The 24517-nt window shown below is 34.2% G+C and overlaps 1 protein-coding gene across 2 annotated transcripts in view; it reads left to right on the top strand.

Annotated features, from left to right (window-relative positions):
• The window catches only part of WASHC3 (WASH complex subunit 3), a 48355-nt gene that overhangs the window by 8026 nt on the left and 15812 nt on the right, over positions 1–24517 (top strand). The window contains exons 4-6 of one of the 2 annotated variants that reach the window (XM_047065638.1): positions 1455–1562; positions 5310–5417; positions 24369–24433. In XM_047065638.1, coding sequence (XP_046921594.1) covers positions 1455–1562; positions 5310–5417; positions 24369–24433 — 281 coding nt within the window. Of the gene's footprint in view, positions 1–1454; positions 1563–5306; positions 5418–24368; positions 24434–24517 lie in introns of both variants that reach the window. The other variant, XM_047065637.1, reaches the window with a different exon arrangement.

Genomic DNA, 24517 nt, shown 5'->3' with positions numbered 1-24517 from the left:
CACTATTTTCTGTATTCAAATATATTGAATGCTAATGAAGAATACCAGTTTTGAGGTCAGAAATTACACAATAGAACTAACAAAAATAGAGTGTTTTGATTTGAAAATGTGCAGGTTTTGTGTTTTCCCTGATTATAAAATACTGGAGACATGAGTATATTTTTGTGACTTTGTCCTTTTTCAAAAAAAATTGATCTGAAAAAATGCTTATTGAATATTTATGAGGAAGTAAAATGGCTGACATCTTTAGCATAAGGATTAGAATGTCTAGTCCGTACTTTCTATATCTTGTGGACTTCAGCCATTATATTTCTCTCAGCACGTTTCTGTAGCTTGGAAAATTTAGGATACCTGGCCTTGACCATGTTCAGGGTACTCTCCTAGCAGCCATACCTACTTATAACTATTTGGGCCATAACCACTATGCTAAGTATTGTCATCAGTCAGCAGTTCTCAGTGAATATTGCTGCTTCAGACCTTATTACCATTGTTTTTTTTCATTATTCTTCATTATGAGTATGTGTCTAATTTTAATGGTTGGGCAATTCTTGAGTTAGAATCCATGGTCACAAGTTAAGTTACTGTGTAGATAAGTTAACTTTAATCATTTCCATAACCTTAATTATTTCCATAACCATAAAATTAATCCCTAAAGTCAGCCAAACATCTGACAAATATCTATCACTGATATCAGAAAGAAATCAGAAAAGTGGGTTGGCGTGGATCTTGCAGATCCAACCTGAAATATATAACCACTGACAACATACCTACCTTTTGTATATGAAAAATAACACATTTTAGTAACATTTGGTGATAAATGTTTAAAGAAAGAAAAAAAAGGGCTGTCAGTCATTAAAATGTGATGACAAGAGTTTTGTCGTTTCCCAGATCGTTCAAATTTAAAATGTGCTGCAAAGGACTTTTTTTGTGTGATTGTTTGTGTGTGTGTGTGTGTGTGTGTGTGTGTATGTGTGTGTGTGTGTGTTGTTTTGTTGTTACAAAGCATGTTTAATAAAAATCTTTTTACAATAACTTTGTGAGGCAAGTTTTCTTATCCCTACTTTACAGGGGAGAAAATTGAGGTCTAGGGAGATTTACAGAAGGTCACATAGCATGACTTAAACCTACACAATCTGACTCCAAAGCCCTTGCTTTTTATTCCTTGCACTAGGATTCCTTACATTTTTTAAAAATAATTCCCAGGAAAAGAAGGGCTATAAGCTCAATTAGATTAATGATAAATTATACATAAATATTTTACTTGTGCATGACTTTCACTTTTAAATAGTTTATGGCATGGAGAATTTCAGACACCAAAGATGAGATTTTACAAACCCTATTTCTATAGGCTTAAAAACTTAAGATTGCTATTTAAAACACATACACCTAGAAATTTACGGTGTTTAAGCAGCTAATCTTATCCTCATATACCAACATTAATTTTCTTTTCTCAGTTGTCATCTATCCCAGGCCTAGATGATGTTGCATTTGAAGTTTCTACTGTAAGCGCCACTGGTATCACAAATGAATCACATTCTGAAACCACTGCAGAGAAATCACAGGTAAGTATTTGAGTTCCAGGAAACACAAGCAGATTGTCTTGGTTAAACCAGATAAACCTAGTAGCAGGTTTGAAGGAAGAAGTTAAATGAAGATGTAAAACTTTGAATAGTAAGATTTTAAACCCCTTAAGATTGAAAATGAGGTTTGAAAAGAAGTGAGCTGTTTTATTGTTATTTTGAAGGGCTCCCTGAAGTTAATATTTTCCTTGCCTATGAAAGAGAAACTATTTATAGGACTAGAAAAAATCTCGAGCATAATAATATTCTTCAAGTTCATTGTGGACATTTTTCCTACATTATTATAATAATTGTACTTTTAAGATGTTTTATTATAAAACCTTTCAAACACACACAATAATAGAATAGTACAGTGAATACTTAAATGTCCATTACCCACCCTGATTCTCCAGTAAAGATTTTGTTACATTTGCTTCATCTATCTTTTTTGTCACTTGCTAAAGTGAATCCTGGGCATCATACCATTTCACCACTGTGTAACTCCTTGAGCATCTCTGGAAAGTTCTGGCATTTTCTTGTATAACCACAATGTCTTTATCATACACAGTAGAATTAACAGTAATTCCCAAGTACCATCTAACCCCTTGTTACTCCAGGTATGCTCCCGGCACCAGCAGCATGGGCATCACCTGGGGGACTTGTCAGCAACACGGACTCTCAGGCTCCATCCCAGACCCGTTGAATCAGAATCTGTAACATAATAAGATCCCCAGAGGATTTGTAGTCTCTCTCAAAATTTGAGAGATACTGATCTATAGATACCACGTATCTAAAAAGTGTGGGTTTGGAGTTGATTTGTTCAAATCAGCATCCTAGTAAGGTCCACACTTTGCATTTGGTTCTTATGTCTTAATGTTCTTTTATGCTCTGTATACATTTCAATTTTATATTACTTTTTATTTCAAGGAATAAAAATTCTCACTGCTGCAGAACAGACGATCTCTAGTGTATCTCAGTGGGGTATTAAAATTCAAAATAAAATAATCACTAAAATGGTGATCTGTCTAGTGATACTGAACAATAGACTTCTTATCTATGTGGGATTCTGCATTTGTACGTGGAGATACTTTTCACAGGATATTTTTTAGGTTATGATTACTTTGGCTGTGATGATAATGACTAACACGTGGAGGGTACGTAATGTGTACCTATCAGGTGTGCTTCTGAGCGCTTTTCAGAAATTAACTCATTTAATTCTCACAATAGCCCTATGAAGTAAATAACTTCACTTTACACTTCTACTTTACAGATGAGTGAAATGAGGTACACAGAGGTTTAGTAACTTGCCAAGGGTCAGAAAATAAGTGTAAAAGCTGGAATTTCAGTGCGGGCAGTCTGGTGCCAAGAGTCCTTAGCTCTTATCTGCTAGACTACACTGTCTCCAGCACCTGTGTTGAATTCATTAAATATACTGAACACATATGGTACGAGGCTGTGGGAGGAGGCATAAATTTAGTTATAGCCCATATTTGGAGAATGAATTAGATGACCATTTACTTAACAATTAGATGTTAGAAAATTTAACATCCATTTAGTTTATATAGTAAATTTCACTATGATGACCATTGGAATATGTATAATATACAAGAAGGAATCCAGATATGTTAGAGGAGTTTAACTTTACAAGGCCCTTTCAATTAAATATGGACCATGCTTTTTCTAAAATAAGGCATGTATAAAAAATATTAAGAAAATGTTTTCACTTTACCTAGTAGTTATTCTTTGTTGGATACTAGCTGTCATATGTTTCTGTAAAATTTTTAAGTGGTATCTGTCTAATTTTGAATATTTTTCCAGGTGTTATGAATGCTATCTACAATATGTACTTTAAAACTTTTGCAGTTGTGTTGATCCTGACTATTTAAGGTCTCAAAAAATTGATTACAAGTAATCACAGCTAAATTTTCTAAAATTCAGAATGATTTGATACATTTTGACAATTTTATTTAAAAACCATATATTAATTCATTTGGAGAATTTATGAAGTTCTTTGGGCTTTCTGAGTTTTAAAAACTGTAGCAAAGTTGCATGTTGATTAGTTTAATAAAATACCTATTCAGCATGTTCATAATATTTAAATCAACTTCTTATTTCTTCATTGTTATTGCTATGTTTTATGTAAAATGTTTTGAAATGGACTTAAGTACTGCTTAACACAATTTCCACTGCCATTACAGTCAATTTATCTGATAAAGGATAACAATGCAATTTCTTAACCATTCATTCATTTCAGTCTCTAATCTATATGAGTCAAAGACCTAAGGTTTGCATACTGATTTTTCTGCAACTTTAATTTCATGGTTCAGATCTTATCATTACTCACAATAGAACATCCAATTGTGCAGATTGAGGATAAAATGAAGGGCAGTTGAGAGATATGATAGAGGATTTAATGGATATTTAAATAGTAAAGGTGTAAGAGCTGACATAATTAAACCTTGTTGAGATCTTGGTTATTACGCATAGTTAACAGCTGAGTTTTGAAATTCATTGGTCCCATGTGTAATTATCATTTGTTCCATTGTGCTGTTGTATGAGTTTATTGTCCATAATGTTTTTCAAAAACATACTTGGGTCATGTTTGAATTTTTTATTTAATTAAGGGTTTTGGACTTTTTGTATTTATGAATTTTAAAGATGAATAATACATATATCTACTCAGTGCCATATAACAGGAGAAACCTAAGGGATTTGGGATGTTTTTGTTTGCTTTAGAGTTTTCAACAGGTTTAATTTATATTTGAATGATCTGAGGAAAACAATATATAATTCACATTCATATTCTAAAAACTATGAACATTTAAAGATATTTCTTGATTTGTCTACATTTCAGCATAGATATGTAGGCATACAATTGATTTCATTCTGTTCAGGAACTACCTTGTAAAGCTAATATATAGATAATGAGTGAGAATTCACAAAAATAAACATAACAAATGTTCAAGTTGATAGAAAAATCTAGAACTGTGTACAGACAGACCTATCTTTGCACTTCAGTGAAGACAGGATTCTAAAATGGACAATTTTCACTTAACACAGTACCATGCAAAGTGAGAACTGCCTATATGATAAAAGCATTTTTATCTAAAAAGACTGTTCCCCTATATTCTTTATTGTAAGTAGTATTAACATTAATAGTTCCATCAGTACCTGAAATATATGAACTAGATAATTTTACCATAGAAATGGGCTACTCTTCCACAAATTCTCTAGGTATTGCTTTCTAAGATGTTAAAAGAATAGACTATATCCACTTATAATAAGATTACTGAATAAATGAGGAATTCAATTCTATAGATGGTGGATACCTACAAAATCAATTCACTGTCTGCTAGTGTTGAATAACTGGCAAATCAAATAGTTTTATTAGCTTTTTTAGAAGTTTCGTTAAAATAATATGTCCATCTATAATTCATGTTCTATATCTATACTCTGGGGACAGCTAAAGCAGAATTCTAATATTTTTTAATGCTATGAATATATTTGCATTTTTAAGGAACAATATAGTGTTGATATTAAGTGGAACTTCCTCTGAAATCATATTTAATTATTTGTAAATATTTGGAAACATATATCCCATAATTAAATTATTGGTATTTAAATTTAGAAATATGATTTTTTTATATTGATTGCTTTAGATTTATAAGAAGAAACATCCCTTTTTAAGTAACATAATGGACCCCTTTTGTGAATTGTCTAAAGATTTACACGCAATACTCTCTACAGCAGAACAGTTTACAAGACTCTGGACCACAGGAAAGTGAAGTAACACCAGAAAATATCTTAACTGTAGCCAAGGACCCAAGATATGCCAGATATCTCAAAATGGTTCAAGTGGTAAGCTAATTTGGTCTGTCTTCTCTGTCTAGCAGCCTCATTTGAAATTCTTAACCCTAGAGGTTTTGTTGTTACTTTTTCTGAGAAAACTGCTAAACCGAGTGACCAAGTTTTCTACTCTTCTTTCCTATGTCTAACTAATGCCCTGATAAAAGAGTGAACAGAGGTCAAATCTTTCTAGTTAAAATTGATCTCATACTTCAAATTAACGTAGTTGGATATAGATTTATGTAAATTGTTTTGCTTTACATAAAGTTATAGCAAATCTCGGATGTATCAAAGGAATGAAAGTGGACTCTTTTTTAAATCATATGGCTTTAGCTTGATTCCTGTATGCTAGTGCAGTTTATTTTTATTCTGAATTTCATTTGTCAATGGCTTGGTCATAGAAAAGAGCCTAAATCTCTTGGCCATTCACGGTAGAGCTACTATCATATGACTTCAGAATTCATGTTTTTTTCTGAGAAATCATTACATGGTATGATACCAAAAAAATATCTACAGTTGTCTGTACCAGCAGAAGTTGATTTCATTTTTGTGGAAAGTCCTATTGCAGTGGTTGAAGGAGCTAGCTCTTCATCATTTTTCTGTTAATTAAAAAAAATATCATATTTATAAAATTCTATCAAGCAAAAGAGGTCATAATATTAAAGACCAGTTTTGTTTTTGATATCCATGACATTATTTATTACCAAAATAATTTAAAAACAAATACTGTCTGACATCAGAAAGAGTAGATTGTTCATTTAGAAGTAACAGAAGTGACACTGGGGAGAAGAAAGTATATTCGCTTTTCCTGGCTGTCAGAAGAAGTGGATTTATCACATTCAAAATTCTTCATTGGCAGCCAAAAACCCTGGTCTAGACTTTAGAAAAAAATAAACCAGACTTTGAGATGCAAATATATAAAGTTCTTTAATCAGAATAAAGTAAGGCTAGTTTTGAGTGTGAATTATGATAAATAATTTTAAAAAAATTTTTTAATATTTATTTTTGAGAGAGACACACATAGTGTGAGCAGGGGAGCAGTAATGAACTAGCAAAGAGAAGGAGGCAAAGAATCCCAAGCAGGCCCCAGGCTCCAAGCTGTCAGGACAGAGCCCTACACGGCTTGAACCCACAAAATGTGAAATCATGACTTGAGCCGAAGTCAAACGCTTAACTGACTGAGCCACCCAGGCGCCCCTCATAAATATATTTATAAAGCTAGAACCCAGTAAAGCTCTGCTAAGCTTAAAGTATGGACTGTGAAAAACTGTGTTTTACTCTTTCAAACAGAAGAGGAAAACTTTCAAGATGACTCTGGAAGGCTTTTTATTTAGTCTTTTCTTACCTAACACATATAAACTATGAAATAGGAACAACCATTTGATGATACCTATAAGAATGCCTTGAAATCTTTGATAAAAAACTACATGTTAGGATAATTTTTATATTGTTGATACATTGCTTCTGATTTTATAAGAAGTTCAAAAACTCATATTTTCCTTCTCTTTTTTTTTTTTAATTTTTTTTTTCAACGTTTATTTATTTTTGGGACAGAGAGAGACAGAGCATGAACGGGGGAGGGGCAGAGAGAGAGGGAGACACAGAATCGGAAACAGGCTGCAGGCTCTGAGCCATCAGCCCAGAGCCTGACGCGGGGCTCAACTCACGGACCGCGAGATCGTGTCCTGGCTGAAGTCGGACGCTTAACCGACTGCGCCACCCAGGCGCCCCTCCTTTTCAATATAAATTCACTGTCCACTTATTCCACAATTATTTATTAAATACTCACTTTAAGGTACTATTATTAGGAATTGTCTACAGTTAGCCAGCTAAGGTTCTCAGAAATCCCTTGACATTTTTATTTTTGTTATTAATTACTTCGACAAATTTCATTGCTTTTCAGAAGCATATATATCACATGTATGTGTAAATGACTTTTTTTTAAGTTTATTTATTTTGAGAGAGAGATCGCTTGTGTGCGTGTGCGCGCGCACACACACGCACGCACACACACACACACACACACACACGTGTGCATGTGGGGGAGGGACAGAGAGAGAGGAAGAGAGAGAATTCCCAGGCAGGCTCTCCAGTGAAGAGCCCGACACGAGGCTCAAACTCACAAACCATGATCATGACCTGAGCCAAAACCAAGAGTCAGACACTTAACCACTTAAACAACTGAGCCACCCAGGCACCCCTGTAAATGAGTCTTTAAATATTCATTTATCTAATCTTATGGCTTACTATCACTCTAGGAATAAAAAGCCAAAGTCCTTCACAAACCTATGAGATCCTATACAATTTAGCTCCCCTATTACTCTTTTGATCTCATATCTTCACTTACTCTGCTCCAGCCAGATGTTCCTTAAATAAATCTACAGTCTCCTGTCTTAGGCCTTTTACATCAGCTATTCTGCTGGAAACACTTTTCCACAGGTTTCTTGATAGTTTCACTACTCCACTTTTTTCAGATTTTTACTCAAGTATTACCTTCTCTCTGGCCCCATTCCTTTTACCCTTCCCTGCTGTTTTTTCTTTTTTCTTTTCTTTTTTCTTCATATAACTGGCCAGTATTTTACATAATTTGTGTCTCTTCTATCACTAAAATATAAACTCCACGAGGGTAGAGAATGTTTTGCGTATTGCACTACTCTCAGTTCCTAGAATGATACCTGGCATATAGTATTTACATATGAATGAAAATGCCTACATTTTCCTCTATGTCATTTTACCTTTTGACAGGTTTGGTGATAGATTTCTTTTTTACCCCAACTCAGTGGTTTTCAGACATGAAACATTGTCAAAACATGTTACTGATTCCCATCATATAAAAAATAATCTCTAAACTTGGGACTTGGAGCTAGAGCATATATGTATTTTGAAAATAGCTCCTCTGATTAAGAGCTATTTAAAAAATATTTTACACTGTGTACAACATCAATTAAAATATTTTGAGAGACAAAATAAATTTAAATAAATAAATTTAAAATTTATTTGAAAACATTTAAGAAATAATATATTGTGAGGTTTTGTTTTTAACTAATTCTGTAGCATTGCTTGGCACTTAGCTTCAGCCTTTTACTTGGCGTCACTGAGTATGAGTAGGGGCTCAATTTCTTCTGCCTCAGACTTATCCTGTTTTTGGCCCAATTTTCCTGATTTCAGTCCTTCGCCTCTCTTTTGCTTTGGTACGGGTGCTTCTAATTCCTAAACATTTCCAAAGTTCTGGAAGTGCTACTTTGTGGTATCCCCTCTTCAGGCACATAGACTTGGCCTTCCTTTGATATGCTAAGTCATCAATCACTCTTTTATCTGCTTTTAATTTTCATGCATTATGGTTCATATATGCCTCTTAGCCATTAAAATTAGCATTTGTGTTTTATTTCTTTTTGCCTAATTATTTGGGGGTAATTCTCAAGAAGAGGGGAGCAACATCTTTACACTGCCTTCCTAAAACTGCAAGTTCATCCAAGTTAAATTTAATTTTATTGTTTTCAGTTTATTGTGCCAACCTGAATCCCAGAATCTTATTACCCAACTTTTGTTTCCTTCTCCCTATCCTGCATTTCATTCTGCAGACAAAACCACAAACCCTTCTCAATATTAGCTCCATGCTTTTCCACCTCTGATTCTAGATTCCCCTTCTCTTGATTACTACATGTCCTAATTCTAGTAATCTGACATGTTCCTTCTGAACCCACCAACACATAAAGCTAGAGGTAATATCTCCCTTCAGTGATCTGTCCAACCACTTAATTTTTTTATGGGATTTATCACTCCATATCTTGTTGTTTTTATACATATTTTTATTGCCCCTGTTGAAAAGGAACCATGAGAGGAACTACTGTATCTTGACTCATCTTTCTATTCACTTTAACACTTTATCCAGGAAGGCACTCAATATTCATTGTATGTACTATTTTATCCTGCATATTAACTCTCCTTTCCAGCTTTGTGTCATCTGGACACATATAGATGCATTCCCATTTCTGCAAGTCACTGATTTTAAACGTTTTAAAGGACCAGATCAAGAATACAGCAACTAGAGGTTTCCCTCAAGGTTGCATGAATCTACAAATCATTCTTTGGATTATTCTCATTAAGCCATACATAAATCTATCGTTTTTCCTGTTTCCTAAGAATATCATGAGTGACTGTCAAAATATCCAACCACAAATGTAGTTACATGTTTGATAGTGCCCTGGATTGTCTTTCCTTGGCACAGTCACTATCAGAGTTCCTGTCACTTCTGCATCATAATTCAGTTCTGGCTTTTTGTTTAAATTCATGTATGAAATAGCTAAATCACTTCCTTTCATTATATCCTTTATCTGTTGGAGGATGAAGTTTTCAGCAAAGTGATAGGAACTTATCAGATACTCTGATTTGAGGAAGATTAAGCTGCCAGTACATTTGGATAGCTAATGTCCCCCATGAAGCCTGTATCTTATTTTTTTTAATTTTTTTTTAAATTTTAATGTTTTATTTATTTGAGAGAGAGAGAGAGAGGGAGAGAGAATGAATGAGCGGGGAAGGGGCAGAGAGAGAGGGAGACACAGACTCTGAAGCAGGCTCCAGGCTCTGAGCTGTCAGCACAGAGCCTGATGCAGGGCTCAAACTCACAAACCTTGAGATCATGACGTGAGCTGAAGTCGGATGCTTGACCGACTGAGCCACCCAGGCGCCCCAAGGCTGTATCTTATGCTTGTACTTGTTCACAACATATTTTATGAAAGCCTGATCTAAATCCTCCATCAGGTCAGGTGATCAAACTCCTTTTTATAATACAACTATTGCCTTCTTTTAGCCTCACTTGGCTGGTGGGGGTGGGGGGATCCTTTATCCCACGTTTAAGAATCTCCATATATGTGTATATATATTGATTTATAGGTATCTTCCACGTTCTGTTGTAAAACATTCTAATATATTCCTTTCAAATGCCAGCTCCCATTCATGAATTCCTTTCTATTAAGTGTTAACAATCCCTGAGATTTACTTATTTTGATTTGCAGGTTTGCTGTCTGTAAACACACACTTTTTGAGAGGAAGGGTGCTATTGGATTTGTTTTCTCTTTGTTTATACTTCTCCTCTTTAATAATTACCTGCTAGTTCTTCCACTCTATTTTTTCTCCTGTCATATTATTGTTACCCATAGTCTTTCAGTTTTAAGTGAAGATTATTTTTATACTTTGATTTCAGTTTAAAGCCCCTTGATAATACCTATGTGGGTCTTGTTAAGCATAATCTTTTGGTTCTTCTGAATGCTTATACTTTCCCAGGAGTATAATCATCTTAATGCCATAATTCATTACCTAAAATATGGTTCTTCAACAGCATCTGCATACCTAGTTGTGCTTCCTATATCCATATTCTTACAAAACTGTAACTTTAACTGAAAGAACAGATGACAATACCACCTTGCTTTAGAAAAAAATGCCTCACAGCAGTGGAAAAGAATCATTGGAGGCCCATTATAATCTGTACCATTGAATCCTTCAGTTTTTGTCATTGATGTGGGAAGAATCGACATAGCTTTGTATCTCTATACTTCAGGACAGTAAATTGCCTTCCTGCTTTCTGTTTAGTCTTCTAATCAATTATTTTGCTTTGGTGGTTTAGTTCCTTGACTGTGATTGAGAACAAACAGGATTCAGAGGGACTAGATAGAAAGAAAACTGAATCTGACCACTTCCTACAAGGAGGAGCCTAATCCCAGCTAATTTGAGAGGGTAGCTTCATTAGAAATTGCCTTTCACTTTTCTACCAAAATTGTAGATTTTTATTAAAATGCCCAATTTTCCTCAACCTCAGAGGGTGACTAAGGTTTCTCTTGTTTGCCCACTACTAAAAATTTAGTTTTAGTTATTAATGTTGAGAAAGACCAATATCCACATAATCCATCAAATGAATTGTACTTCGGCTACTGGTATTATCCTGAGTAGTTTGTCATCCGTCATGCATATTGCTACATGTTGTCAAGGCTGAATTTTAGAAGCCTGCCATCCAAAATGTAGGGAATTGTTTGTATTAACAAAAGGGAAGGTGACATGGTCTCAAAAATACCTGTCTTTCTGAAAAAAAATCATTATATACCAGCAGTATAAAAATCTACTCCTAAAATCCTTCAGTAATCATTTCTGCATCCTCAAAAGGGAATTAACAATGCCATAAACTCTCTCACCTCTTACGGACAATAATAGGGTTTCTTTCATTTTTAATTGCCTTGATATTTTTGTCATTTAAAAATATGAGTTGCAGGGCACCTCGGTGGCTCAGTCAGTTAAGCATCTGACTTTGGCTCAGGTCATGATCTCGCGGTTCATGAGTTTGAGCCCCGCATCAGGCTCTGCACTGACAGCTCAGAGCCTGGAACCTGCTTCAGATTCTGTATCTCCCTCTGTCCTCTCTCTGCCCCTCCCCTCCCCTCTTTCCCTCTCTCAAAAATAAACATATTATATATATATATATATATATATATATATATATATGTATGTATATGTATAATATATAATAAACATTATATATTATATATATTATATATAATAAACATTATATATAATATATATAATAAACATTATATATATTATATATTATATATAATAAACATTATATATATTATATATATATATATATATATATACATATGAGTTGCTGCTCCATAAGCAGAGTCTTGTACCTGTAATTCCATTTAGGTTGTTTCTTATCTTTTCCAAAGTGTAATATTCTTCCACTCAGTGTCTTAACACTTACTAGGCCCTCAACCCTCTTATAATCTGTACTCTTGCTTCCTTCCTGAATTATTGTCTAGAACCATTTCATTCTCTCTAAGACAGGGAGGAGACAAGTATTTCTCAAATCCTTCAAGCCTCTTCACTAGTATAAAAGCTTGAATTTTCTGACCATCCAGGTAGTGATCACTCACTTCAGATAGAAGACATAGAAATCCTACAAGTCACAAATAAAGATTTCTTTTTTTTTTAATTTTCAAGTTTCTTGGGTATCAGGATGAACTACAGAGTTTTTGGCTTTCTTTCTAAGCTGCCATGCAAACTTCCTCTTCCTGGGTCCTAGCAGTCTCCTGGAATATACTTCTTTTAAATTTGCCTTGCCTCACTTGCCATATACCTGCAAATCTGTTTAAGAAACTAGACAACTAAAACTGCTTAATTATTATAAACTTCTTTGAATAGAAGCAGCCAACAGAATCTTTCAAGTGTCACAAGTACCAGTTCAACAGAGAAATAAACAGCACCTTGCTTTTTGGTCTCTATACCTTTTTCTGTCACTCCCATATTATTACCCTCTGTGAGATATAATAATGATTACATTTCCAGAAAGTATTTCTTTTTCTGTGACACAATTTGAATTACTAGGAGTACACCTAGATCTTTACTTCTGGGATGCATCATGGTATAGTTTCTTGGCTTTGTCATGCAGTCCTGAGTGACCTTGTCCAGGTCATATCACCTCTCAAGGCTTCAGTTCCCTCGTACATAAAATGAGATCTGAAGTTCTCTCTATGTTTATGATCTATTAATTGATCTCCAAATTTGAATCTCATTATTAATGAATGTTCCTGGAACACCTGCTGGCATTTTTTTGCATTTTCTGATTTTTTTTCCTTTCTCAGCAAATTTTACACAAGATTTTTCAGTGAGTAATACTGTTGTGTTCCAAATGTGGCAGATAATTGATTCTGATTTAATGTTTGTTGTCATAATAGTGCAGCACAAGCCTTTACTAAATTACATATTGCTTTTATAACTTAACTGGAATTGTGTACATAGATCACTTTTCCAACGGTTCTCCCCTTTCTACTGGCAGAGTTTGGTGAATCCTTTGCCAGTAATAAATTGTGCATTGGGAAAGTCCGACTTCCACATTAAGCTAATGACTTGTATTTTTTCAAACCATATTTGCCAAAACAGTCTCTTCGGACACTTGGACTTTTTTAAAGTTCTATTTTCTTTGGCTGGCTTAAAATGTGAATTGAATAATCTCCTTGGTTTTGGTGGTTCTGATGCATCTGTTGCCAGCAGTGGATGTTGGCTTGGGGAAATGTGACTTCCATTAACTAAGGATGAAGAATCTCCCACTGATTATTAAAGATGTCCATCAGGAAGTTATGCACCTTATACATAGGAAAATAATAAAGTATGGATTAGAGTGCTCTTTAGATTAGGCCTAGTCTTTGTGAGAGTAGTTAAAGGCTTTCAAACCTTGTTTGGGGTATGACCTCAGTATAACTTCTCATGGTCTAGAGAATTCCAGGGTAGATTCCTCAGCACTGATCAACAGTGTAGTCAGAAGAAGGAGCTGCTGGGGCCCCTGGGTGGCTCAGTTGGTTGAGCATACAACTTTGGCTCGGATCATGATCTTGCAGTTTAGGGGTTTGAGCCCTACATCAGGCTTTACTCTGGCAGCGTGGAGCCTGCTTCGGATTCTCTCTCTCTCTGCCCCTCCCCACTCACATTCTCTCTCTCTCAAAAATAAATACACGTAAAAATTTTTTTAAAAAGGAGGAGTTTCTGGTTCATATATAGTCAGAGTTGTGGAAAGCACTGGTACAGATTTACTTTAACTATATGATATTTGTATTTTCATTGTTTTCTGACTCTGTATTATATTAACATGTGTTTTGTTCCCTAAAGTTGACTAATCAATATCAAGGTCAGTACTTTTTGAATACATAAAGGTTGGGGTGCCGGGGGCAACTTTCTGTGGTGTTTTAGCATCACACTATTCATTGAAGATAAAAGCTGCATGTGCAATAATTGATTTCCTACACATATAAATGTGGATAAAGAAAAGATACAAGTGAACATTTGCCCATTTAATTAATTACATGATTTAACCAACTTTGCAAATTGAAAAGGGAAAATATTCTATCTTTCCCATCAACTAAATGGTCGGCCAGGTACATTGGACTACAACTAAAAGAAAAAAGCAAAGCTTAGCAGAATGGTAACTTTGAATTGGGGTCAGTGGAACTCAAGAAACCACAGTTATCCTCCTTCCTCTCCATCCTATCTTATATCAGATGGAAAAAGTGTTGGATAAAGATTTCCCCAAAGGCCAAAAACCGTGACAGTTAGCTACCAGTTGGGAGCCCTTGAGGTGTTATCTATGCTTTCCCATACCCTGAGTATCTGGAAGGCCTAGAAACAGGTAACTTTTTGTTATATTTTTGGCCCAAGAAAAAAAATTACTTATTCTCTGCTAAAGTCAATGAACTAGCCTCTAAGGAAACCATGTGTGAAGAATTATCATGCCTATTTTACTGGAAAGTGTTTCACTTTCCCAATAAGATTGTAGATTTTCATTAAAATACCCAATTTTCTCAATAATTTCCAAATCAATTGATTTCAGAATCAATTATGATTTTTCAATGTTTGGCTGCCTTTTGAACTTCCCCAGGTTGCCTTGAGTTTGGAGCCAGTCGTACTGTGTACACATTTAATGTTGAGAAGTATTGCTCTTAAATGATGTACCTGCCCTTTTGTTTGTGCTTTGCTATTTTACTTTTCTTGTATGTGTTTGTTAGAGAGTGGTAAATAATAATATTGCTAAGTTCAGGTTTTAAAATTGCTTTTCCTGATATATTTGTTTTCCTGATTTCTCATCTTCCTTAGAACACTGGAGGAAAAACATGTAGTGGGTCGGTACTAAGTAAGATGGTTGTCAATATCCATTTGGTAATACTATATGCACGTACCTTATCTATTCCTCATATATTCTTTGCTAATAACACTTTGCCATAAACCTATAGCTCAGAATATTTTACTACTGATACCACATATTTTTCATTGTAGCTGTCCTTTGAGGCATTCAGTTGCCAAGAAAATGTTGATTTAAATCATTTGTTTCCAGGAACTGGTTGTTTAACCATTAATGGTATTTACAGTCTCTGGAGAAAATACATTTTGAACCGTGAACTTCAAGAGCATTTAGAATCCTCAGTCGTATTTGAAGAGTGGTCACATACCAACAAGCTGGTGTACACAGAATTAGTCTCCTTTAAAATTGTAGGAGGAGATCTGGCTGCTGTACACTTGAATTCTTTGTTTTTTAATAATATATGAGATAATTAAAAATTTTTGTCAAGTTGGTTTTTCCTAAGTATAAATGTATGTATGAGGAGAATATATTTCTTTAGGAATTTATTCCCTGTGTCATATTTGTGTGTCATTGGTATCATAATTAAAATAATTTATATAGGATGGCCTATCTGAAATAATCCTTTCAAGCCAAAACATTCAATTCTTTATTTATTTTGCTGAATGCCAATAAAATTATTTCATCTGCCTTAAATTCACTGTAACACCATACCTCCCTATGTCACTTCCACAAAAGAAAGAAAAAGGAGTTAACCAAACAAAAACATAGAGGGGACTTTTAGAGGATAAGCTTAAGATAGTTTTAAATTTCATAGGAATCACCTTTAAATGATATATAAAATGGGAACCAAAAAAAAAAAAACAAGGGGCATGTAGCAGAAACACATTTTTAACTTGTGATTTCATATCTTTCATTCCAACTCACTTAAAAATTGTGACAAGAAGAAGGGTACTCTACTATTAAGGTTCTTAAGCTTTTGAAGATACACACTAACATGACAGTTTTTATACTTGCTGAAATGTGTGGTATAGTTCTTTTACTCCGATCCAACTGTAATTTTTTTAGTCACCCAACTTTGATTTCTCAGTGCCCTTTTATCTTCTTTCCTACTGACCACCTCTGTCAGAAATAAGGGACCTCACAAAAAAGTTTTCCAAAGCTGTAAGGAGGAAATAATAGTGATGTCAGTTAAGTAGTTACTTACTTATCCTTTTCAGAAATATTGTGATTCTCACTTTAACTATAAATTTGTCTAAGATTACAGTTAATCAGTGGGAGAAAAAGTAAAAGACCAGAGAAGCAAATGAGCTATAATAAGGAAGTAGGCTCACCTCTCATGGGAGAGAAGTATCTTAGAGGTTTTATAGACCATCAAGTTGAGGAAGACATTTTAGCACCATTTTTGACAAGGATCTGATAGCATAAGCATTCGTAATGGGGTAGACAGTCCTGGTGTGGAAGATAATTCATCTTGAATAGATGACAGCAATGTAACATACAATAACATATTTCATTTGCAAGTTAATTTTTTGCTAAGGATTGTTTTATAGTTTGGAAAAAATGATACTATATTAACTGTATGTTTTAAAAAGAAGTAGATTTCAAAATACTAAATTTTGTTGGGAAAAATAATGATATTTATTTCTCTTCTTGAAGATATCTACATCTTAATACTGTAATCTTTAAAAATGTCTCTAGATATAAGTACATTTTACCACAGTTTTTCATAATATAAGACAGCATCCCAACTTTCCTTGTTGTTTTCCTAGCCTAAGTTCACAAATGACTTTTATTCGGTTAGTTGGTTAGACTATGTGCTGATGACACACTGATAACAGATACAGGGCCCTTCATTGTGGTTCTGTAGCCACGTGTAATGGCTGATACTCATCATACCTCCTGAAATGGGTACCTGTGGATCCCTGGGGCATTGAGTGAGCGACTTATAACACACCAGTTCACATTACCACTATTGGAAAATTAATTCAGAAGTGACTATTTTGTGATTTCAATCAGTAGAATCATCTTTATAATTAATTACTAGGAATTCTATTTTTATAGCTTTTATTGCTGTATTTGGAGATATTTCTTTAAATCTCTTTGACTAAGTACATATAAGTTAGTATAAGTAAGTTAAGTTTTCAAAAATGGAACACGAGGCCATCTGAACTTAATTACACTTTTAAGTAGTGAATTCCAAAATGATTTGTTAGAGAAATTCTTTTTAAGTTTTTATTCCTGGAAAGTAGAAATGTAGTTAAATTTAGGAAATTTTAATGAATATCTATTTCAATAAACAAGTATCATTTGAGTGAAATGTGGTATAGCAAAGCTATAATGTAGCTGAGGTATTCTATAATGGAGTTCTAGCATTAATTAGCCTACAAAGTCAGTCTTTAAATTTTAGATATAATTTTTGCATTATAATGCTCCAAATTACTCTTAAATCAACAAATACTTGAGTACCTACAAAATGCAAAGAAAACACAATGCACCATGATCATTGCACTTAATATTTATCATGTTACAAGAGTATCCAGGGGGAAAATAGGTCACATGGAGAAATTGATGTAGCTGTATTTTGAACTGACTCGTAACAATAGATCCTTCACCTTTTGAAATAATTTCTTTAAAGGTTTTTCTTGATAGGGATCTAAGTTAACTTTAGTTCCCATAGCTAAAAGGCACATGGGGAATTGCTAACATATTTATTTTTTATGAATAAAGTAATAATAACTACCTCACCAATTTCCTGGGGCCCTGGTCATGGCCAGTGTCATTTTTGTCCATTTTACCATGTGATTTGTTCCTTCATCTTTAAAGATATATCATGGGCACTCAGTGAGAAATACATTCTCACTGTGAACTTATCTCTCAAGATAATCATTGTAAAAGGCATAATTTCCTCTTCGCTCCACTATAAACCACTGTGTATAGCACTAGTCAGGATATGTGAACCTCTTTTTTTCCCCACATATTTAGGTTCAAATCAACAACCCTTTGTGGCAACAGTATTGGAGTTATATCAGAGTCTAGCATTTTCTAAATCTGTGCAAGTCATTAAGAATAAAGCTTCCCCTCTTTTTGGACAGCCATATTCATTTTACAGTGATTAAGAGGTTATTTATATTAATCTTGTATTCCTTCACTGAAAACTTCCAGAAGGAGATCATTGAGCATGTGCTTGCTCTTGTGTTAGGGTTTGTTCGGTAAACATTTACTAACTATTATATAGAATATTTCACCTGAAAATTGTATTCTAATTATAGCACCATACTTAATATATTTCAGAAAAGGCAGTGTAGATATTTTTAAGATAGCACTATTGAAAATCAGAAAACAAAGAAATGGTTGAGTTCATTTCACTAAGCTAGTTTTAAATAAACAACCTGATTAGAGGACTGGTTACCTTTTTTCCAACCCGTAGCATCTTTTCAACTCCTACACATTCCCTCTCCCTGCGAATAAAAAAAGTACTATCCACCTGTCAACTCAACAGATCTTTTTTTTTTTTTTAATTGTTGACCTAGTAGAGAAAAAAGCGTCATATTTTACATCTTTTAAAACTGAATTGTTGTGATTCAAGCTTATAAACTGAGAGGGAAAACTAAAGTAGAAGGAGCATTTTTATGTTACTTTATGAACAAATACTTTGAAAAAGGAAGGTCATTTATCTCTTAGATTGAGTAAAGGCCTTTTTTTCTCCTAATCTAAAACTTTAGGAAAATTTCAACATGGTTTACAAAAGAATTTAGTAACTTGTCTTTCATTAACACAATACATAAATGTAAATATTGGCAACCTTCAGTTTTTGTGATATAAGAAACTAGTAACTGTTAGTGTTGCCATCATAATTTCATTAGTGTGGCTTCTTTACACACTTTCTCCAGTGACGCAAATACAGACGTGATTTTTTGGAACATCAAACTTATGGCTGCCTTCTCTCTTCTTCATTACTTATGTTGGACTAAGTGCCATTATCACTTGCCAAAAATAATCCCACAGTTCAGTAGACTTCAGTTTTGAGGTCTCTCGTGTCCTCCTCAGACCACCAGTAGCTTTGTCTCTTGGAGATCAGAAATTGGACACTTCTTTTTGATGTTTAACAAACCCAGCTCTGTTCCTTAACCCCTAAGGAAGAATATATCAAAACAACAAATTTTCTAAGCAACATCACTGGAAACATAGCAGCAAATCCCTTTGGAATGCATCGTTTGGAACACAGGCCAAATTATTTTTGTGTCAAGCTTTATGAGATTTGTATTAAGGTGATGATAATGTTAAAAGTCTCTATTAGGCTAAGATATTATAAGTTATTTGTATTTTCTTTTATCTGTATCCATATACATAAAGGACTAAAGAGTCACCAAATTTTGGTAATATCAGTATTCTTACACTGTAAACAGCTTTAAGAAACGAAAGGTAAAATATGGAGCTTACAGATTTAGGTTTCTATTATTTTTATACTATAACCAAGTCCGTAAAACTAATGTTAAAATAGGGAGCTTATCTAATTCTGCCAACTTATCCTCCCCCATTACTCCTTACCCTCTGCCTCTCCTCATCTCTACCTCATACACACTTTTTTTTGCTATCTTTTAGGAAATGTTTTTTTCAACCACATTTCTCCTCCCTTCTGTTTTTTTTGGCTTTGTAACTTATTTATATAACCTTTCCGATGATGTCCTATGGATTATGCTAAAGTATAATAAATAAGTCATGTAGTTGAGTTTGTAGCAAGACCTTATACCATCAAACCATAGTTAATAGAAAGAGAGGTATTTTTAAAGAAATATAACATAAAATTATGCTTTTTTTCACATCTCTCCTTAGCACTTTAGTGTATTTTTATGAAATATTCTAAACTCCTGCTTTTTTCTTCCAAATGTAAGTGTCTGTTCACATTGGATGGCCCTAAGCAAGTAACTGCCTTTTTTTTCCCTTTCATTTATCCTGAAACTTCATAAGCTAACAAGAGGCCCAAAGTTTTATCTTCCACATTCTTTGCCTTCCAAACCTACCATATTTTACTTTTTAGAATTTATTAAAGATTGCCCCATGGAACAGTTTTACTTTAAGGAGTATGGCTTTGAAGAAATTTTTACAAAGGTGTTATTTATTTTCATCTTTCTAACATTTAGGATGCATTTAAATGTCCACTGCTTTAGTAGATTACATTTTACTAATTTATAATTTAAACATAACAGTTATGAAGATGAATGTATACAAGGGCCTGTAAATGACAGTCTTGCCTTTGCTGCCTCTCAGGAGAGAGAGTCTTCTGGGTAACCTATAAATTTGAAAGACAGCCTGTTTTCCCAACCTCCTTTAACCTAGCAAGCTGTGAAGAACTTGGACTTTTCCTCCTCCATTACTGAAATAAGAAATTATGGTTATAGAAGGCAACTTATGACTCCTTCTATAACCAACTTTTCTGGACATTTTTCAAAAAGTAAGAATTAAATGTTAATACATTTTCTGATTTTAAAAATGAGGATTGTAGTTAATAATGATCTGAATTTAATATGGCAATATCTGTTACATTTTTGTGAGAGATATATGGTCATTAAATTTGAAGACTTTTCATATTAAATTTATAATCCATTTGATTCTCACATTTGTACATATACTTGCCTAGATTTAAATGCAGATTTTATCAGGTGAAATGTAAAATATAATCAGCATTGTTGGGGAGGGACCTATCTACACAAGTATATATTTGTTCTTAAAAATATATGTTTGAGAAAACTTATGTAAGATAGATTATTTAAACATCATGTATATTTCTAGGTCTTTGTGTTTTTCATTTTAATCAAAACTTCTATCCCATCTTTAAGACTCACCTCAGCAAATCCTTTGCTTGTCCTCAACTCAGTCTGCCTTTCCTTGGGTCTAACATTACCCATTCTAGAAACCTCTGTATCAATTGCATGATTGTACTGTGATTACCTAACACATACATCTATTAGACTACTCCCTGAGGGCAGGGACTGATTATGTCTTTTCTCAGCATAAAGCACTCTGCTGCCATAGTGTTATTAAACATTGAAGGTATGGGATTGTGATATCAGAATTCTACCACTAACCCTAGAAATTTACTCTTTTGAGACTAGAAAACAAACGGGACAACTGCAAAAGAAAGGGGAATCTTAATTGGGTTGGTGCCAGAAACTTCAGGGTAGAGCTCTGAGAAATTGGACTGGACTATCAGTGCTCCTAAAGGGCCTCTTCTATATCTTGGGTTCAAAATTGAATGTCACACAACTGGCTAGTGACATGGAAGGCCTGAAGGGAAGAGTATGCAGCACCAGTGGAGAAGTGATTGAGCTTTTTCCCCATGTGGTCCCTGACTCAGCTTACCCCTTTGCCACATGGGATGAAGAGATAAGACGGAGAGGGTCCCAGCCATGTGTACAACCTTTTAAAGCACAGTGATTCTACTTTTGAAAGTGATATAATCAAGGTCCTCAAATTTAACACATCATATTAACATTTCCTCATCTTTTGGAATGATGTGAAGAGCAGGAATTGACAAAGAGACTTGATTGCATCTTCTTCCCTTAGAGCTTTGTAAGTGAGCTTTCAATAAATGTTTGTTTATCATCAAATCATTTACCTTTTCAAGTAAATTTGTATTTATTTCTGACATATCCTTTTCTTAGTTTTGATGTTCTTATCCTGAATTTTAAGATTCATATGTTCTTAGTATTTTTGTGACTTGTACACTATTAGCATTATCATTACTTAGTGTTTGTATTGGTGAGGCAAGATATATAAATAGACCCAGGAGAGTTCTTTGAATTATTTGACCTTTGTGCATAATGTATCCAAATGGAGTTGGACCATTAGGAAAAGAACATTAACATAACTATACTTCGGAGTAGAAAGCTCTCAGGGTCATCTGTGTGGCTCAGTCAGTTAAGCGTCCGACTTCAGCTCGGGTCATGATCCTGTGGTCTGGGAGTTCAAGCCCCGCATGGGGCTCTCTGCTGGCAGCTCAGAGTCTGGAGCCTGCTTTGGATTCTGTGTCTCCCTCTCTGCCCCTTCCATGCTGTCACTCTGTCTCTCTCAAAAATAAATACACATTAAAAAAAAAAAAAGAAAGCTCTGAAGTCTTTATTTGAAAAGACATTTACTCACCTTGTTAAGTATGTATTGTACCATCCCAGCCAAAGTTTTAATCATTTGAGTTATCACCTTTTTTTTTTTGGTGATATAGGAAAGTGAGAATATGATATCTGACGTGTGTACAGCAGAATTAGTAACGGATAAGTGCAAATGATTTAATTTGGGGATGTGCTATTGATAGCACTGATTCCATGAAGTCAGTTAAAATGTGTACCTTGTAGGGGCACCTTGGTGGCTCAGTCAGTTAAGCTTTTGACTTTGGCTCAGGTCATAATTTCGTACTTTGTGGGTTCAAGCCCTGCATCAGGCTCTGTGCTGACAGCTCAGAGAGCCTGGAGCCTGTTTCGAGTTCGGTGTCTTCCTCTCTTTCTGCCCCTCCCCTGCTCATGCTCTGTTTCTCTCTCTCTCTCTCTCAAAAATAAACATGAAAAAAATTTTTCAAGGGCTACATACATACTAATATAAAGGCAAAAGAAGAGCAATTTTAAATAATGAGCCATATAAAAGGTCTTGTTTTGGGGGTATGTGAAGACCTATAAAGGAGGCTTTTTTTTTTTTTTAGCTTCTATTTACTTTTTTTCTAGTTTTATTGAGAAATAATCGACATACATCACTGTATAAGTTATAAGTTTAAGGCATACAGCCTGTATAAGTTTAAGGCATACAGCTTGATGCTTTGATTTACATATATTGTGAAATAATTACCACAGTAGGTTTAGTTAACATCCATCATCTCACATAGATACAGTGAAAAGAAAAAAATTTCTCCTTGTGATGAGAATTCTTAGGATCTACTCTCCTAACAAGTTTCCTGTATATCACATAGCAGGGTTAGCTGTAGTCATCATGTTTTACATTACATTTCTAGCACTTCTTTATCTTATAACAGGAAGTTTGTACCTTTTGACCACTTTCCTCCAATTCCCCTTCCTTCTTCCCAACCCCCACCTCTGGTAATCACAAATCTGATCTTTTTTTTCTGAGTTTGGTGGTTTTGCTTTGTTTTTAGATTCTACATAGAATGAGATCATACAGTATTTGTCTTTATGTGTCTGACATATTTCACCTAGCATAATACCTTCAGGGTCCATCCATGTTGTCATAAATGGTAGTATTTTATCATTTTTTTGTAGTTGAATAAAATTCCATTGTGTGTGTATATACCACAACTTCTTTCTCCATTCATCCATTGATGGATACTTAGCTTGTTTCCATGTCTTGATTATCATAAACAATACTAGTAGGAAAATAGGGCTACAGGATATATTTCTGAGTTAGTGTATTCATTTCCTTTGGATATATTCCGAGGACTGGAATTGCTAGATCATATGGTAGTTCTATTTTTAATTTTTTAAGGAATCTTCATACTGTTTTCTACAGTGGCTGTGCCAATTTACAGTCCCACCAACAGTGCACAAAATTTCCCTTGTTCATTCACGTGCATACCAGCATCTCTTATCTCTTATCTTTTAATGACGGTCATTCTAACAGGCATAGAGGTAATATCTCATTGTGATTTTTAATTTGCATTTCTCTAGTAACTAGGGATATTGAGCATCTTTTCGTGTACCTGTTGGTCATTCATATATCTTCTTTGGAAAATGCCTATTCAGGTCCTTTGCCCATTTTTAAATTGTATTATTTGTGTTTTTTGCTATTGAGTTGTGTGAGTTCTTTATGTATTTTGGATATTAACCCCTTAGCAGACATATGGTTTATAAATACCTAAATATTTCTGTAGGTATTTTATGTTCACTTTTTTAATGGTTTCTTTTGCTGAACAGAATCTTTTTAGTTTGATATAGTGTCACTTATTTACAAATGTTGTAGTTCATGCTTTAGGTGTGATTTCCACAAAAATCACTATGAAGACCCATGTCAAGGAACTTTTTTCCTATATTTTCTTCTAAGAGTTTGATGGTTTCAAGTTTTACATATAAGTCTTTAATCCATTTTGAGTTAATTTTTGTGAGTAGTGTAAAATAAAGATCAGGTTTTATTCTTTTACATGTGACTGTCCAATTTTCCCAGCACCATTAATTGAAGAGACTGTCTTTTCTCCATTGAGTATGCTTTGCTCCCTCATCAAATATTAGTTCACCATCTGTATTTGGGTTTATTTCTGGGCTTTCAGTTCTGCTTCATTGGTCTATTTATCTGTTTTTATGAAAGAGGCATTTTTAATAAGTGATTGTCTTGTGTCCTTTGATTAGGGTGTTCCAGTGATGGCAATAAGAAACAAAATGATATCGGAAGGACTAGACCCAGATCTTCTTGAGTAAGTAATTTTTCTAATATAATGTTACACTAATATGTTGAATTTATCATTTATAATAAAAATATTCCAAGCTCTATTTTTTCC

Source organism: Lynx rufus, unplaced genomic scaffold (genome assembly GCF_022079265.1).
Source record: "Lynx rufus isolate CCGP_SWC_20201006 ecotype Redwood Valley unplaced genomic scaffold, mLynRuf1.p SCAF_7, whole genome shotgun sequence".
NCBI classification, from domain to species: domain Eukaryota; kingdom Metazoa; phylum Chordata; class Mammalia; order Carnivora; family Felidae; genus Lynx; species Lynx rufus.
This window is presented reverse-complemented; position numbering and strand designations above follow the sequence as displayed.